Source organism: Pipistrellus kuhlii, unplaced genomic scaffold (assembly GCF_014108245.1).
Source record: "Pipistrellus kuhlii isolate mPipKuh1 unplaced genomic scaffold, mPipKuh1.p scaffold_m20_p_11, whole genome shotgun sequence".
NCBI lineage: Eukaryota > Metazoa > Chordata > Mammalia > Chiroptera > Vespertilionidae > Pipistrellus > Pipistrellus kuhlii.
Window position 1 is genome coordinate 30431374 of NW_023425416.1, and position 17836 is coordinate 30449209.

The 17836-nt window shown below is 40.6% G+C and overlaps 1 protein-coding gene across 1 annotated transcript in view; it reads right to left on the minus strand.

Annotated features, from left to right (window-relative positions):
* Positions 1–17836, minus strand: part of COL6A6 (collagen type VI alpha 6 chain) — a 94894-nt gene that overhangs the window by 21348 nt on the left and 55710 nt on the right. Inside the window, exons 24-32 of the mRNA XM_036431509.2 lie at positions 15518–15580; positions 12789–12851; positions 11957–12007; positions 10022–10057; positions 9272–9334; positions 4759–4821; positions 3649–3684; positions 3488–3524; positions 2427–2438 (exon numbers count right to left, since the gene is read on the minus strand). Coding sequence (XP_036287402.1) covers positions 2427–2438; positions 3488–3524; positions 3649–3684; positions 4759–4821; positions 9272–9334; positions 10022–10057; positions 11957–12007; positions 12789–12851; positions 15518–15580 — 424 coding nt within the window. The remainder of the gene's footprint in view (positions 1–2426; positions 2439–3487; positions 3525–3648; positions 3685–4758; positions 4822–9271; positions 9335–10021; positions 10058–11956; positions 12008–12788; positions 12852–15517; positions 15581–17836) is intronic.

The following is a 17836-nucleotide window of genomic DNA, read 5'->3' on the forward strand; positions in this document are numbered from 1 at the left end:
CATGAGACCACCAGCTGTTCATAAGGAGCTCAGGAACTCAGACCTGCTGGGTCCGGCCCAGGCTGGCCAAGGAGGGAGGCCTCTGCTATGGCCAGCTGGGTCTCAACCCCTCTCAGTGCTAGATTATGATCTCCTTCTGGACCCTGACTCTGACCTTCACAGGCAAAAGGACAACTAAGAATAAACATTCAACTCCAAATTCCACTGTGCATCTCAATGGAGACAGGACAGAATGTATTAGCCTCTGAATATAATTTAATGGATTTTAAAGATTTTTTAAAATTAAGGTCAGCCCTGACTGGTTTGGCTCAGTGGGTAGAGCATCGGCCTGTCGACTGAAGGGTCCCAGGTTCGATTCCGGTCAAGGGCATGTACCTTGGTTGCGGGCACATCCCCAGTAGGGGGTGTGCAGGAGGCAGTCGATTGATGTTCCTCTCTCATTAATGTTTATAACTCTCTATCCCTCTCCCTTCCTCTCTGTAAAAAAATAAATAAATAAAATAAAATAAAATTAAGGTCATCTCAATTTTATAATAAAAAATGAGTGGAACTATGACCAAACACAAAAGTGGTTCTACCAGCTTTGTATTGGGGCTGTTACTTGCATATGGGAACGACCACAACACAGCTTCCGACGTAATTGAGTGGTAAAGGGAAAAAGGATTCGCAGTACTGGCTGAAGACACAAACAAATTCAAGTTTCTGGAAAAACACCAAAGGGCTAATTCAACTTGCCAAACACATCTCCTCCAAAACCCAGCAAGCTGCAGGAACCCGAGGACACTGAAGGATACCGGGTTGGATTGTGGTGGCATCAAGGAGGCCTCCTCAAGGCATGGATTGCCACACGGAGACCAACATGGCCCTGTGGCCACACACTGTATACTTATGGCTGCTGCTCGGCACTGAGCAGGTGATGATGAGGATAGAAGGAGGCAAACCAAACCAAGGCCATTCAACTAACATAACTGGTGGCCCTCATCCAGGCCACCACCATCTTTGCCTGAAATGGCAAAACAGCCTCCCAACTAGTAGTCCTCCGGCTTTGACCCTTATTCCAAATAAGCTTCAAAAACTTGTTATCAGCTCATGTTCTCCCCACTTCCTACTTTCAGTAAATTCTTTAATCTTCCATTCTAATTCAAATAAAATCCAGCTGCCTCGTTGTAACCTGGGAAGTTCAGTTTGACCCCGCCTTGGCTTACTTTTTTTCAAATGCCCATCTCCTCTCCCTCTGTGTCTCAGTCATGGCTCATGGCCTTTGCACTTGCACTTCTCTGTGCCCGGCTGTTCCAGAGCTTGCTGGTTTTTATTCTTCAGGCCAAACTTCAGCGTCTCTGCCTTAAAGAGGAGCCCTCCATCCATAAGCCCTCCCCTATTATTCTGTGACAGAATATCGTATTCTTTACGCCTTTCATAGCAACTATAGGACTGTTTAATTCTTCCTTTTGATTATTATCTGGATCTGCTACTAGGATGGAAACTTCTGAAGACAGAAATCACATCCATCTTAGTCACCCTGTGTCTCTGGTTCCTGGGGCAGATTGGCACATAATAGGCTTTCAATAACTATCTGTTGAATGAGTGAACAAGCAATCAGAGGACACGGATTGGTGGGTTTACATAAAAGGTATAAGGGCCTGCCTGGCATGGCTCAGTGGTTGAGCATCAACCTGTGAAACAGAAGGTCATGGTTCGATTCCCGGAAAGGGCACATGCCCAGGTTGCAGGCTTGATTGCAATGTGTGGTGTGCAGGAGGCAGCTGATCAATGATTCTCTCTCATCATTGATGTTTCTATCTCTCCCTTTCCCTTCTTCTCAGAAATCAATAAAAATATATATTTTTTAAAAGGTACTAGTATAAGGGTATAAAGATATAAGAAGGATGATGGATTTATACAAACATATGTAATAAGCATTTGTAAAAGACTTAAAAATCAGCACTGAAAGATAATCAACCAAGTTGGTACTTACCATCAGGCATGAACTCCATAGATTTTAGCATGATCTGAATTGTACATGCAGCTTACTTGCTATCTGACTATCTCTACTTTTAGTTTCCATTTTTTTCCCTTCTGCATCTTAATTACTAACCTCTAAACCACAGACAATATGACAAATCGAGAGAGAAAAAATGAAGGAGGAAGGGATATAACAAAAAAACCAAGAGTAAGATAAGTGGTAATGCTAGTCATTAAATTTTTAATAAAAAAGTCAAACCAGTTGGTTGAGAAATAGCTTTAAGCCTCGGCTAAAACTGAGTGATTTATTGAAGGCAGGTCTATGCTACCAGTATGTAGAAGCAAAGACAGCCTAGGCGAAATTTATATAATTTGATAGGCAACCCATTATTCTAACTCATCTCTCCAGATAGATGACATTTTGGGCTTGATTATATAATATGCTGTAAATAAAGATTACTCACCATGTCTGCAAGCTAGGGAAGAAGAACAAAGAAGATTAGGTTATTATTTGGTAGGAGAACAGAATTCTGTACTGTGTGGGGAAATCAGGGCAGCTGAGATTCTGCACTGCATGCTTTTTGTAGATGACTCAGAAATCAAAGCAACAGATAGGGTTTGGAGAAAACGCAGATGCATCCCAGCATCTTGGCACAAGCTCTGCGCCTTCCACAGGGAATGGGAATGGAGAGGTGGGACAATAAACAGCCATAAATCAGCGGCCTGTAGCCAGCTGTCAAGGAAAAGAACGTTGGCTTGGGAGGGAGCATTCTGTTGCAGGGAGGTGTTCAGAATTTGGCAAGTCAAAAGGTTCTCTCCTCTCTTTACTCTAATTTCCTCATGTAGGTTTCTATTGCTCTCAATAATGTGTGTAGAAACATCAGACACAGATTTATTCTGAAGCAAATGAAGCTTAAGGTTTAGGTCTGTACTGTCCAACAGGGAAGCCATTAGCCACATGTGACTTTAAATTTTAATTAGTTAAAATGAAATTAAATATAAAATTCAGCTTTTCAAGTACTCAAAGTCACGTGGCTAATGGCCACCATATTGGACAGCGCATCGGAACATTCCCATTCTTGCAGAAAGTTGTACAATCCTATAAAGCACAATCTGGGCTCCCAAGCACCAGGACACCATATCACAGTGGTCTCTTTCACACCAGGTGAATTCCATCTCGTCAGCTAGGGTCAGGTGTTAATAACCATTTTAAAGTGTTCACTGTGATTGCCCATTGATTGATTGATTTCACCATCCAGAGAGTTCTGACCTCATATCTCAATTTTCCCTAGCAGCACTAGATATATCATTACTTAGTGCTTGAAAGAGGTTCCATTAGACATGCTGGCAGCAAGAGAGGGAGTTGGTTAATAGTCACCAGTCTATGCTGACTCAAAATATATGCAGTGACATTTCTAATTTTAAGAAATTGGCTGGTAAATTGTCTCAATTTTGAGTGAGAAATTGCTGCTTTTCTTCTACGGATGCTGACAACTTGGGTGATCATTTGAAGCAGGGTACTTACGACTGTGGTCCCGCACATACTGAATGAGCTCACACATCTACGGTTCAAAAATAAAACAGAAAGAATTAACCAACCGACTGCCAGGTCCTGAAGTTTAAAAATAAAACGCGTTTCATGCATGGAGTGCTGGGAACACTCTGCTGGAGTCAGGAGATACATACGGAAAATGAAGCCATTCCTTTGGCTCCTTTCACACCCTAAGGAGACAAACAAACAAAAAATGTGGTTTTACCGCTCTGGGCACATACATCTCAGTAGCCAGAATATGCACCAACGTTACTCTAAGAAAATGATAATTTTTTAAAGCTTTTATTCTTATTACATTAGAGGGGGGGGGGGAAGAATACACGTGGATATTCCTCATCTGATGTGCAACAACATTCTAAGGGGAATAACCAATAAGCAGCAAGTTTGATGAACACAAACTTCCAAAGGCTACTTTCCTCCAACCCTGTCTGGTTAAGGGTTGTCCAGAGCCTAAGGGTGGAGCCGACCATGGTCACTGACATGGAAAGCTTTGGAGCAGGCCTATGGCTTACAACTAGGTAAGGCTGGACCATCCAGATGCCTGCCTCTCCTTAAGACAGAGGTTGGGAGCTCCTCAATTCCATGCTTTGTCTTGGCCACTGAATAGGAGCTGAGCTGACTCTTAATCTGTCCCCATCATCCATCATCAGCTGGAGGACCAGACTCAATCTGACACCTGGAAAGGTAATCCCAATCATCTTTCATAAATGAATATACTTACCTATATACGTAAATCTACCTGAGAGAGGACTGAAAGAACAAAGTGGCTCGAATTTCATGTGCTAATCCCATCTTTGAAACGGGAAGAATTTGGCTAAGAGAGACACTCAAAGAAAAATGTAATGGAGCCCACCCAAACTCCTGAAGAAAGCAAATTTCATGTCAACGAGACTTGGACCATTTTATTCATTACTTATTAGTTTCCTCTTACCTTCCTTCATTTGCTGGTCATTTATTGAATGTAAGAAGAGGACAAGGATTGGACAGATAAATAAAATGTGCTGATAGTTGAGAAATCTCATTTTAGTCTTTACGCTGTTCATTTACGCCCTCAGCTCTCTCCACCTCCCAAGAAATGGCAACTGATATTTAACTGGCATCTTTTTGCTTCCTCTTTCTGAGCATATCAAGGTGGAAAACAGTTGTCAGAGACAGAAAGTATGTACATCTGGACAAAGAAGACTCCATGCACTGACTTTTCATTTAGAAAAGGATCTGGTCTACTTTATGGCTTTTCAACTTACCTTGCGTCCAGGAGGTCCCAGCTCCCCAGGGGATCCTGGCTCTCCTGGAAGTCCAGCGGATACCTCAAAGTAGAATTTATTTACTTTAAAATTGTATTTACACATGTGTGTGTGTTTGGGCATTTTAAGTTTCAAAGGCAATTCACTTTCATTTTAGAAAGAGATGTACACAAAGCACATGGAAAGGAAAAAAGTCCTCAGTAATATCTTCTCCCCCAAATAATGCTTGCTAACATTTTTGTGTTTTTTCTTCTAGTTTTTATTTATTTTCTTGGTATTAATCTATATATTCTTTGCTCCAATTTAATACTTTTTTCCCTATTGCCTTTTAAACTAAATGTATATCTCTGGACACATTTGTGTTACTAAATATTCTTTTGCAAAATTATTTTTCCTGGCTGCATAGTATTCCATCATCTAGATATACTATGATTTACTTAACCAATCCCTTACCACTGGCACTTAAGTTTGCTGCTGTTGTAATAAGCAATGCTCCCATAAAGTTATAAGTGCAATTCTGATGATTTCCTTGGGAAGATTCCTAGAACTGGAATTGTTGGGCTAAGAGAGAAATTTTTATCTAAATGAATTTGTATCTAAGTTTATTTAGTGACTAAAGTGGAAAACAAATGAACAAAACCCCCAGAAAAACAAAAAATTTAATACAAAAACCCTTGAAACAACAATAAGAAAACATTTCACAGTTGGCTGAAAATATCTGTAGCAAAATGGGGAACAGCAATGGTCATAAAAACAACAGTTGTTGACACTATATGCCAGGAATTTTCCCATGTTCACACAACAGTATAATTTATCATAAGGTAAGCTAGAATTTAGTTTAAAAATTTGAACAATATTCCTTTGTTCATCCAAAATGCCACAGAATGTGTAACATTTATAGGAATAAAAAAACAAAGTTGTCTAAAAATCAACTTAATTTGTAAAAGCAATGGCCCATGGAATAGCAAATAGTTATGGATGCCCTTTGGGTATTCCAATGATATTCACAGTTTGCTGGGTTATGTGGAAAACAACAACAAAACTTACTGATCTTATATTTGTTCGTTCGTTTGTTTTAGAAGCTATAGATGAACCTCTCAGGGGAAAATAGTAGACTGGGCATATGCATTTAATTTTGAACCCTCCCAATGCCTTACTACAATAATAGTAAGTGGGTTTTTTAAAAGTCAAAACCACCCCCTCAAAAAACCGACAAGCATGTAGAGAATGAGAAAGGAGATAATAGCCATAAAATTTTGGAGGCTGGAAAGCAGATGTTTAAGTGTTAAATGATTTTGCAGATCCGAAAAAGCTGAATCCTAAGCCAACAGCAGGAAAAGCCAAGAATTTGTGTGTTTTATAACATTCCCAGAATGCTCAGAAATTGTCAGCACCGGGTACCTCTAGACATAGAGGCAAAAGGGAGAGGCTAAATCAAGGGTTGGTTGAAAATCATCTTAGGAACCCATCAGTCTCTATTTCTCTGGGTGAATGTTCCTTCTCCCGCCCCTCACAGTAAAACTGAGTTGTCTACGCCAGGAACCTCCAGGAAGAGTTGGCCAATGGCACCATCCTGAGAACAGAGAGATCAAAGGAAGGTACGTGGAATAGATGAGGCCCCTCAGCTCTTCTTTTCCACGTGGTTCTGGGAAAGTGGCAGCCAGACCTCCGCCCTCAGGTAGGCAATTGCAAGAATCTTCTCAGGAGAATCTCAATAGACAAAGAAGAAAGACCTAAGATGCTGGTACCAGAGTTTTGCTAAGGACTGAGACAACTCACTTCCCAGGAACACTTGTGGCCAATCTGCCTTTTTGTCCTCAAGAGGAAGAGAAATCCCATTCTCCAGACATATGATAAATCCAGAGAAAAACGGGGAAAGAAAACCCTCTAGGAAACACATGATTGGAACAAAAGAAACTTAAAAAATACTAATTTATATCTTCAAGAGAGGTAAGAGGAGTCATTTCAGCCATGAAACAAGAACAGAAGAGTATAAAAAAAGGAATATTCAGAGAGATAAAATGAACTCTTGAAATTAAAATATAAGAAGAACATTGTGAGATAAAGTCAAAGAAATCTCCCAGAAAGTAGAGCAAAGAGACCACCAGAAAAATAGGAGAGAAGAGATGGGGGTCAAGGGATTGCCTTTTTTTTTTTTTAAACAGGATCTTGTGAAATTACTCGATTCTTTCAACCAATGGTTCTCACCTAGAGAGAATTTTGAAGACCTCCCACAGGGGCCATTGGACATGTCTGGAGACATCGTTGGCTGTCATAAGGGGGTGGGAGACAGTCGTGGTGGCTGTTGGCATCGAGTGGATAGAGGACAAGAAGCTGCCAAATACGCTGGAGTACTCAGGACATCCCCTCACAACAAGGAGTTATCCAGCCCAAATGTCACTACTGAGTTTGAAAAAACCTGCCTTCAAGTATGTACATGTGCAAAGTTAATAAAAAAATATAAGTACATAGAAGATTTTAGAAAACTTAAACTGGGGATGTAAGCATCCCAAGAGAACTAAGGAGGCACTCAACGTTTAAGGCAACGCTTTGCCAAAATCCTCCAATAGAAACATCAACTCTGTGAGGGAAAACCTGGAAGTTTTCAGTGTTTCAACTTCCACTTCAACAATACTCACAGAGATGAAAAGCAGCGTGACAGGTGAAATAAGCAAGTTACAAACAGTGATAAATTGCCCAATGTGGGGAAAAAGAAGAAATTCAAGGAACCAAAGGCCAAGAGAAAAAGTTTATGTATTACCCACTAGTTTGTTTATTTTTAAAAATGATTAATGTGCCATTGGGGGGTAGGAGGGGTGGGGTGAGGGAGTCCAACAAGCAGCTGAACTAGTTAGCAGGTTTCCACTGTTCAAGGGTAAACGATTTCATTAACAAGCCAAGGGAAAGAGGTTCCAGAGATACTCCAATGCAGATGGCAACTAGATTAATTTGAAAGTCTTTCCCAATTATATTTCTAATTATTGCTGTCTTCATTTTTTATAAAGAGCATAATGTTAAAGGATAGTCATCCAAAAATATATATGAGGAAAAGATTTAGAGCTGGGAAGCAGTTCTTGGGGGAGAAGCAGGATAGAGAAAAAGAGCAGACTCTTTTTAATATATTTTATTGATTTTTTTACAGAGAGTAAGGGAGAAGGTTAAAGAGTTAGAAACATCGATGGGAGAGAAACATCTATCAGCTGCCTCCTGCACATGCCTAATAGGTACATGCCCTTGACCGGAATCGAACCTGGGACCCTTGAGTCCACAGGCCAATGCTTCATCCACTGAGCCAAATTGGTTAGGGCAAGAGCAGATTCTTTATTTTGACTCAAAACCCCACATAAACAATCCCTAAAGTTCTTACTATACTTTGTAAAAAAAAAAACAACAAAAAGACAGCCATGAAACCAAAAAACCAAAAAACTAGCCAGAAGCAAATGAACTCTGATGACAAAACTGGAAAACCACCTCTAGTCTCAAAGTCTATCAGATTTAGTGTTTTGTGTTTTTCAAGAGCAGTTTACCTCATCAGTAATGTTCTTTTTTTTTTTTAAAATATATTTTATTGATTTTTTACAGAGAGGAAGGGAGAGAGATAGAGAGCTAGAAACGTCGATGAGAGAGAAACATCGACCAGCTGCCTCTTGCACACCCCCTACTGGGGATGTGCCCGCAACCAAGGTACATGCCCTTGACCAGAATCAAACCTGGGACCTTTCAGTCCACAGACCGACGCTCTACCACTGAGCCAAACTGGTTTCGGCCCTCATCAGTAATGTTCTAAACAAGAGAGACAAAGAACGTATCTGGAGACAATTGTCATGAGCTTGTCTCTTCCCTAAAGCAGCCATCTCCTACCAAGCCTAGGACGCGGCAAGAGTCAGCAAATGCAGAAATCCATTCTTGAGCCACAGGAGCCCAAGGATGCTGACGAGAATTACTGCAGACTCGTGTTCATTCTGAATGATTCAGAGCATTAGGCAATATCTAGCTCCCTCCATGGAATAATAAAGACACATTCAGTTACATAATCAACGGAGACTTTCTCTCCAAGCTCGAGAGATACCCTCTTGAGCGCAATAAAGAGAGGGTCTTTCAGGGCACACATCTCATTAGAGCAGCTCAACAAAACCTTTCTAGTGAAGACAACGTGCCAGCAGGCATGGGGTTGTACTAAATCTGCCAGGGAGACGTGACCCAACTGGCCATATTTTGGCAGCGCAAAACATATTTTAGAACACTGGACCACTTTAAAAGCCACCACCACCAACCTCATGTCCAGGGTTCAGGAGGGCACCTTGGCAGCCAGAAGGGGTGACCTGGCTCACGAAAAGCAAACCGCCATCCACCTTCTTGCTGGCATTGAAGGATGAGCAGTATTCCCTCCCCCAGGCTTGCCTTGACCAAATACACACACTTTACAAGTCTTTGGGAACAACTCAAATGATGGGGAAATCATTGAAGAGGACTTCCCAAAGCAGCCGCGGTTGTAAGCATCGAAGAAACTTACCCTCTGGCCTCTAGCTCCCTGGGGTCCAGGTTCTCCTGGACCACCAGGGTCCCCGATCTCACCCTAAATACGTTCAGAAAAATAAAATAGTAAAGTCAGAGAGAGCTCTCAATGTGTTATAAAAACTAATTCCAACATGAAGGCATTTTCATATAGATTTTTATCTTTAACCGTCTTCTTTGAGGAGTCTTCCCCATTTTCATGGCTGTCTGCCCAGCACACGGGTGCTCATTGTTTTACTTCTGTCTATCCCATCAGAACACAGTCTCTTTGGAGGCATGAACTGTGCCCTTGACCTTGTCCCCTGATCCTATGATGGGACCTGGCCTTTACTGAGCTCAGTCAACGTTTCTGGCAAAAGCAAAAGCCTTAAGGTAGAGGACAGCATCGCTAACTGATTATCTGAAGGTGATTCATAAACACATTGGGAAAACTGGGGCAGGTGATATCAGATAATCTTGGTTTTCCTTACATTTTACTTTCTTTCCTTTGAACAAAGAAGAAACTAGATATGACAGGAGAAGCACAGGTGCAGAGGCAAATAAATAAGGGTAACTTCTTCCTTTGCCTATGAATTAAAAAACTAAAAATAATTTTTTTAAATTAAAAAAAACCTGCTGTCTTTCCTCCTTTCCCCTGTGGAGATTTTTAAATTCATTTCTAATGAACGGTCCTCCTATGGTCCCTGGCGTATCTCACAACCCGGAAGTGTTTCTGATCCATCCCTAGTTAGTACGAGGCACACAGTACCTTAGGTCCACCTTCTCCAGGGAATCCTTCTTGTCCCTAGAATGGACAGTATGGACATTAGCATATGCATATATCACCACGGTAGCTTAGACTGAGTTTAATTTTACGCGCTGTTTTGTTTTGCTTTTGTGCCCCTGAACCAAGGGAAGGTTGAAAACAAACTGTACAGCACTATTTGAGAAACTGACTTCAACTTCTATGTTGGGACCAGTATTTACTGGTTTCATTACAATATTGTAGCAACATGAAATAAGTGGTAAATGTATCCTGTGGAGGAATTACACATCAGCTCTCCTCCCGTAGCCTGTCACAGGATAGCTGGTTATTGGGCCAGGTGTCTGAGACAGTCCTCTGAAAACCAATTTCAGTGGAGAAACTGGGAAAGCCTGGAGCCTAAACTCGCTCTTTCATTTTTTGCTTCTCTGCTTGCTTACCTTGGTCACTGACTATAGTTGAAGACATATGATAATCCCCATTTGCTGAAAAAATTTTTTTATTTAAAGTTTGTTTTCTCATTATTAAATATATGTAGTATCTCCTCAAACATATATAAAATACAAAAGAATAGAAACAAGAAAAGTCACCCACTTATCATCATGCAGCATCTCATTCCTCATTATAAACACTAGGCTATATTTTCTTTTAGCTATTTAAAATGCATTTGAGCACCATTGGCATAAATGGTGTTTGGCTTTTTTTCCTGACTGTACTCTGATTTTTTTTTTTTTACTTGATATGTCACATAATGATGCCTTTATATAATAAACTATATACATTCATTATAAAGAGTAGCAAATGTTCCAATGCTGTAGGCTATTTAATATTTTCCTTTTGATGAGATACTAAGGTCGCATCATTTTCACTGGGATTTCATTTGGAATTATACTGATCCTTTATGATGTTTTAGCCTTTATTCATTGAAGTTTCTCATTCACATTTCAGTAATTCTTTGTCATAGGTCCCAAACATTTTATATAAAGGATATTCTGTATTTTTTATTGATCGATTAAGGTATTACAAAAGTGTGGTTATTCCCTCATTTCCCCTTCACCCCCAATCCTGCCCTCACTCTCACCCTTTGTTGTCTGCATCCATTGGTTATGCTTATATGCATGCATACAAGTCTCTCTAAAAAAGATATATGTTTTTGTTGATTTTAGAGAGAGAAGAAGGGAGAGGGATAGAGAAATATCAATGAGAGAGAATCATTGATTGGCTACCTCCTGCCCTCCTCTAACTTGGAAGCAAGCCTGCAACCTGGGCATGTACCCCGACTGGGAATTGCACAGGTGGCCTCTTGGTTCATGGGTTGATGCTCAACCACTGAGCCACATCAGCTAGGCATAAAGGATATTTTTCACTCTATTGTTTTTTATTAAAGTTATGAAGATTTCTAAGTAGTTACTATAAATATATAATAAATTACTGGTTTCAAGAAACTTATCTAGCTTACTTCCAGACATTTAAATATTCAGTGACAAATAGGGCTATCATTCTGATGTAGTTGAAATGTTTTTAGTTACTACTTGGCCCAATGCTCTTATAAAGGCCCCGTGGAACCTCTCACTAATGGCTAGCGTAAACCTAAGAGGAGGAGGACACACTTTGGAATCCTCCCTGCGTGCACTTGAGCCAGAGCTGCTCCCATTCAACACATTGTTCAGGCCAGAACCAGTCAGGCAAGGACCAGAACACCGACTTCCAAGTTTCAATTGTTGCCTGCACCTTAAACCACCAGGTTGTTATGAATTGTTTTTTTATTTCTGCTCCATTCCCCATCGGATATCAGCAAATGAATTATCAAAATGTCTCTCTAAAAGTCCCAAGCTGCCTTGCTCTCTGCTTTCTTTTCTCTCTCACGTGTGGCAACACAAATGCAAACCACACAACAAAAGATACACAGAAAACACCCAGCTTGCTGTCCACAAGCCTTACCTTGGCTCCTTTTCTTCCAATGCTGCCATAACCTGGGTTGCCATCATCACCCTGTAAACAAAGAGATTAATCACACCCATCCCAGGATACAGCCAGGCACAGGCAGGCTTGTTCACAAAAGAACTAGGACAGGCAGTGCTGGGGTGTGATGAGGAGAAATTGGGAAGCAGGATTCTCTGGGGAAGGCCGCTGACATTTGGTGATAAGTGGCACTAAAGACGTCTCTCAATAACATATACAGCACTGTCCCTTAGTCTCAACTAGAAAGTAGAAATAATAATTGTACCTAGTCCTGGTATTATTATGAGGATTAAACAATTCAGGCATGTAGTAATCTCAAAAAAAGGAAGTAGTGGTGTTCTCCCTTCCAGGGAACACTTGTATTTTAATACCGTAACACCAATCCATCTTCACTTTGCCAAATAAAAATAAGACCCAAATGCCGGGCACTGGCCACTGCTGGACCCTTATGGAAGGCCTTCGTGAGAAGTCCCCCAGGCATGGGCTGGGTTTCTGATCACTGGGTTCTGATGGGAGGAAAGCATAGAGGAAGGGCTATGGGGATGCTGACGACAAGTTCTGTCCATCTTATGATCTAGCTTCAAGAGCACACTGGCCAGGCTGGTTGGTACCTGGGAAGCTGCCACCTTGGAAAAGCTGGCCAAGGAGCAAATCCAAGATGAGGATAACATCTCAATTTCTAGAAAGCAGTAAGGCTAGACTGGGGTGGTAGCTCTCGCACTCTCTCCAGAGAACCACACCTGATATCCATTGGACATTGCAAGGGCAATCGTTTTACCTAAAAGATAAAAAGTGATGCTAAGCTACAAACCGGCAAGCCCCGAGGACCAGGAAGGCCGATAGCTCCTTTTTCTCCCGGGTCTCCAGGTTCCCCCTGTGAAACAGAACAATGACATGGATCCTTGTTAGGTTGTCTTTGTAAACGAAACTTAAAACGATGGCACCAGGACACTTTTTAACTGTACCCATGGGTATCACACATCCACAGGGGTGTGTGGCCAGGACTGGGAATTGTGCAACCAATACCAGAGGAACTGGCTATGGAGGTCTCCTCTATTGATCAATGAAGCCTTAACAAGTCTGATGTATTGTTTAGTGCAAATTGCCATGTTAGCTGCTCAGTGCCATGGAATGCACCCTTGGAAGTGTCATACCATTAGTCAGGGAGGAAACTGTACAATTTAAGGAAAGTAACAAAACTGTGATCCATGATGATCCATGCAAATCAACTGGCTGCTGCAAAGACGACAGACTTATGAATCTAGTTTGAAGGTTTGATGTCTCAATCAATACAGCCTAAATAGCAGTGTCCCTCGCAATTGTTTCTAACTTCTGAATCCCAGTATTATATCGAGGAAATTCCAGCTACTTGGGAAAGTTGGCAAAGGTTTATAAAAGAAGGTTAATTCCTTTTCTGGAAAACAACAACTAAAACACTTTCAAAGTTCTAGATTTTAGATTTTAGATTTTAGATTTACTGAAACATGAAGACAGTACCTAGAGTTCCTATATGCTCCTTTTGACCATTACATGAAAGGAAAACAGATCACCTGCCCCGAGGCCCTTCCTTCTGGACAGTGGCTCTCAAAGTGTGCACCTGCTGATACCCTTGACCTCTCGCTCTTAAACAGCTCCACAGCATCGTGTGCTTTTCTGTATCTTTCCCATCCTTTCTAGTAAGTCATTGTCTGTCTTTTCTTCCCCTTCTTACAAATAGATATTTCCAAGAGTCCAAATGACTCTGAAATCATCTCCCATTAGCCCTAATCCCTTTCCTTTTATGATGTGTTACCACACATGTTGGAAGCCCATGAATCATCTAGTCCTTTTCCCTCTGATTCAGTTTCTGACTAAAAGAGTCCCATAAAATCACCATGAGCAGCTCCTGTTCTCACCCTGCTAAATCACACGATTATTGCTTGTCTTGAAAACTGTGAACATACCAACTCATCTCCTAGCTTCCAATCTCCCAGCCTTCAAAATATTTCTACACTGTGTTGCCTATTCAAATCTTCCAAGTCTGGCTGTGTTCATACACTCCATTCAAAAATTGTAAATAGCACTGTACCCACTATACAATAAAGTCAGAAACCATGGACATTCTTATTCTTTATGTGCTCACCAGACAGGATCATTGTTCATTCCCCAACTACCCACTCCCAGGATTTTCCAACTGTGCTTTCCTTCACTCTATTTCCTTTTTTAATGATAATGGTATTCTTTTTTATTTTTTGTTATTTTTTTCTTCATCCTCACTTGAGGGTTTTTTCCACTGATTTTTAGAGAGGGTAAAAGAGAGAGGGAAAGACAGAAACACGTTAAACTGGTTGCTTCCTGTACAAGCCCCAACCAGGGCCCAGGCCAGGAAGAGGCCTACAAAATATTTCTGCCTTTGACCAGAATCAAATCCAGGACCCTTTGGTCTGTAGATCAATGCTCCATCCACTGAACCAAACTGGCTAAGGTTTGCCCTATTTCTTTTACCTGAAATTTCCTAGTGCCCAGCTCTGTTTGCCAAAGTCCTTCTTATTTTCTAAGGTCCATTCAAAGTCTATAGCCACTATGATGCCTCTTTTCCCAGTTCAAAAATACTTCCATGAACACTATTTTAGTCCCACATTCCTGACTACTTGATGACAGAGATTATTGTCCTGAAAATATTCTAAATTCTGTGGGGTTGATTCCATATCATATTTATCATTGTACAGTACACAAACTCTCCCAGGAATCCAGTATTTACTAAGCACTTATTATGTACCAGTTACTATTCTAAGCACTAGGAATGCATCAGTGAGCAAAACAGACAAGATCTCTGCTCTCCTGGTGCTGATTTTCTAGTCCCGCTGCATGCTAGAGTCCAGTCAGTGCCTTTGTTTTTTTGTTTTTTTGTGTTTTTATTTTAAATATATTTTATTGATTTTTCACAGAGAGGAAGAGAGAGGGATAGAGAGTTAGAAACATCGATGAGAGAGAATCATCGATCAGTTGCCTCTTGCACACCCTCCACCGGGGATGTGCCCGCAACCAAGGTACATGCCCCTGACCGAATCAAACCCGGGACCTTTCAGTCCCCAAGCCGATGCTCTATCCACTGAGCCAAACCGGTCCTGGCCAGTGCCTTTGTCTTAAAAGGTGTTCAGCAAAGGTTGGTTTGAATGGAGGAAAAAATAATGGAAGAAATAAAAGTGTGTATGAACGGAGAAGAGAAGAAGGAAGGAATAAAAAGGGAAGGAGGGAGGGAGGGAGAAAGGGAGGAAAGAAGAGAGAAAGGAAAGCATACCCCCAGAAGAGGCCCCATTCTCTGAGGTCCCTCAGCTCAGATTGGGAGGAGCCCCTGTTGAGATTATGCTGGGCTGGAATCCCTGACATCATTCTGGTCCACATCCTTAGATGTTCCTGGCTCTCTAAGAATCAAGCCAGGGAATAGGGGCAATGGGATCTGTTCTCCTTTCTGTTGAAAAGGCTCTGGCTAATGCAACCAGACACATTTCCCTTGAGGAGAAAACCTTAACTTTGGTGGGTATAAAGCATGTGACCTACTTTGTTTCCGTGGCTTCCCGAATGGCCTCGACTCCCTGCCACTCCTCCTGGTCCTGGAGGCCCCTGAAACAAAACCAAGAATTGCAAATATAGCAGAACATAAAGCAACTTTCCTTTAAACCGTGTGTGTCTCTGCTAGGAGGAAAATGAACCACAGATGCAAAAAGACTTGTGGCTTTATTGATTCCTACTTTGGAAAAAAAAAAAAGTATCATAGCTGTCAAGAAAAGACTGGTAAATAAAGGGAAATTAATAAAGTAATTCGTGCCAGATGTTGCCTAAATGACTGAGCTTCCTTCCAAAAAGATTGTAGATGTTAAGCAGATGTTGCTACAATGTCAACCATTTCAAGTGGGCATTCACAATGACATTTGCCTTGAACTATAGTCTTCCTGGTTCCTTGCTTTGGTAGAAAGCATGTTAAATGTGTGCTGTAATGGGATAAGAACAGATCTCTACCCTTGATCAAAAGGCCAAGAAGCAATGAGGGTGTGCTGTAAGGTAAACATCTTTACTGGCAAACATTTGTACAATAGAAAGATCAAGAAACTTGACTGAAAATAATTTGCAGTAATAAGACATGTAAATGTAGTATAATATTCTGAAATAGTTTTCTTTCCTAGCAGTAAGTTAGAAAAGCAAATGAATTTCCACTTAGCAATGGGAAAAATATTGTAGAATTCTTAGAATAAACTTAACAAGAAGTATAAAAAGACCTACATGAAGAAAGCTTTAAGTTCTTACTGACGAATGTAACAAAACAAACTGATGGATAAACATACCACACATCTATATGGAAAATCTATTTGATATAATAGAAGTCTCTCCAACATTCTAAAAGAATGTTTTATAGGAATAGCTTTAGAGGTGAACATTTAAAAATCCCAATTCTGAGACAGCCCAAACGTCTTCGTATGTTATTGACACTGTTGATCAGATTTTTCCTTTGGGTTTTCAAAACATATGGCAACAGTAATATCACTTGGTTAAACTGTTTAAAGGTACTTTTAAACAATCCCAGTGAATTGAAATCACTTCCACAATTATTTTTTTTTTTACCATGGTTACTATAATTTAAAATAAACAAAATCTGTGCAATCAGCATGATACTTGGCAAATTCATTTTGTTCAGAAGAAAAAAATGACATTATTCTTTTCATCTTAAAAAAACTAAACTGTAGTAAGTTGGACATAAAACAATTTTCCTAATAGGGAAGATTGTTGAACAATGAACTTGTTACTAAGAAAGATAACGTAATATTCCCACAGCTCTCCATCTTTCCTTTTCCCTTCTTTGTCTTAAAAGAGTCTCAATTTTGTCATTCTTCATAGCTCTCAACCTTTTTCCTTCTTCCAGGTGCACTGCTGCATGGAACTACATCCCATGACGTTCATGTCCAATCCAGTTAACCTTTTTATTCTTACCTTATTTGAGTTTGATGATGCATTCTTTGAAACTTTCCATTAATTCTGTACCATCCAGTTAACCACAATCTTCCTGGTCCCTCTCTCATCTCTTCTCAGGAAACTTCTCAGGAAACACCCCTTCTTGTTTGCTTCTTACATCTCCATGGGCCCCATCTTCTGACCTTATTTTCTCACTTTGTCCCCTCTTCCTGAGGGACAGCCCCATGGATTCATACACCACTTCTACAAAATGACTCTTTTATATATACATCTCCAGTCCAAACCACTCAACTCAACACCAGACTCATACACTAAAATGTCTACGGACCATCGAACAGGAATTGATTACAAAGTTAATCATATTTACCATAAGTCCTGCTTAGTTTCATTTTTTTTTCCATTAAGAAATGGTGCCATTTTTACTCACCCTGAAACCCAAGCCAGAAACCTAAGAATCACCCAGACCCTTCCCTCCTCTCTAGCTCATCTCTCAAAACCAAGCAGCTATTGCTACAATTCATACTGACTGTACCCCCTCTCTGTATCCATCTCTCTTCCATTCCCATTGCCATCACCTGCCTTCTGGCCCTTCTTGCTTTCTGCCAAATTCCTGGCTTCCCAAGGCCTGGCTTCTAATTTATTCCCCACTCCTTTCTCCTTTTGATTTAAAATGTCAGGCTGCTGCTGTCACTTTGTCTGAAATTCTGAGTAACTTTCAGAATAAAGTGTTAGTACTGTATTAATATGTAAAAATCCCTAAAACTGTTGGTATTGCATGCCTCTGTAGTCATCTGTGATTATTTCAATCATTCTATGTTCATGCTCATCAGACCACATGAAGTCATCAAATACTTCTTGTGTCTTATAGCTCCACACTTGTGCAAGTTGTTCCCTTAGCTTTGGTCCATTTTT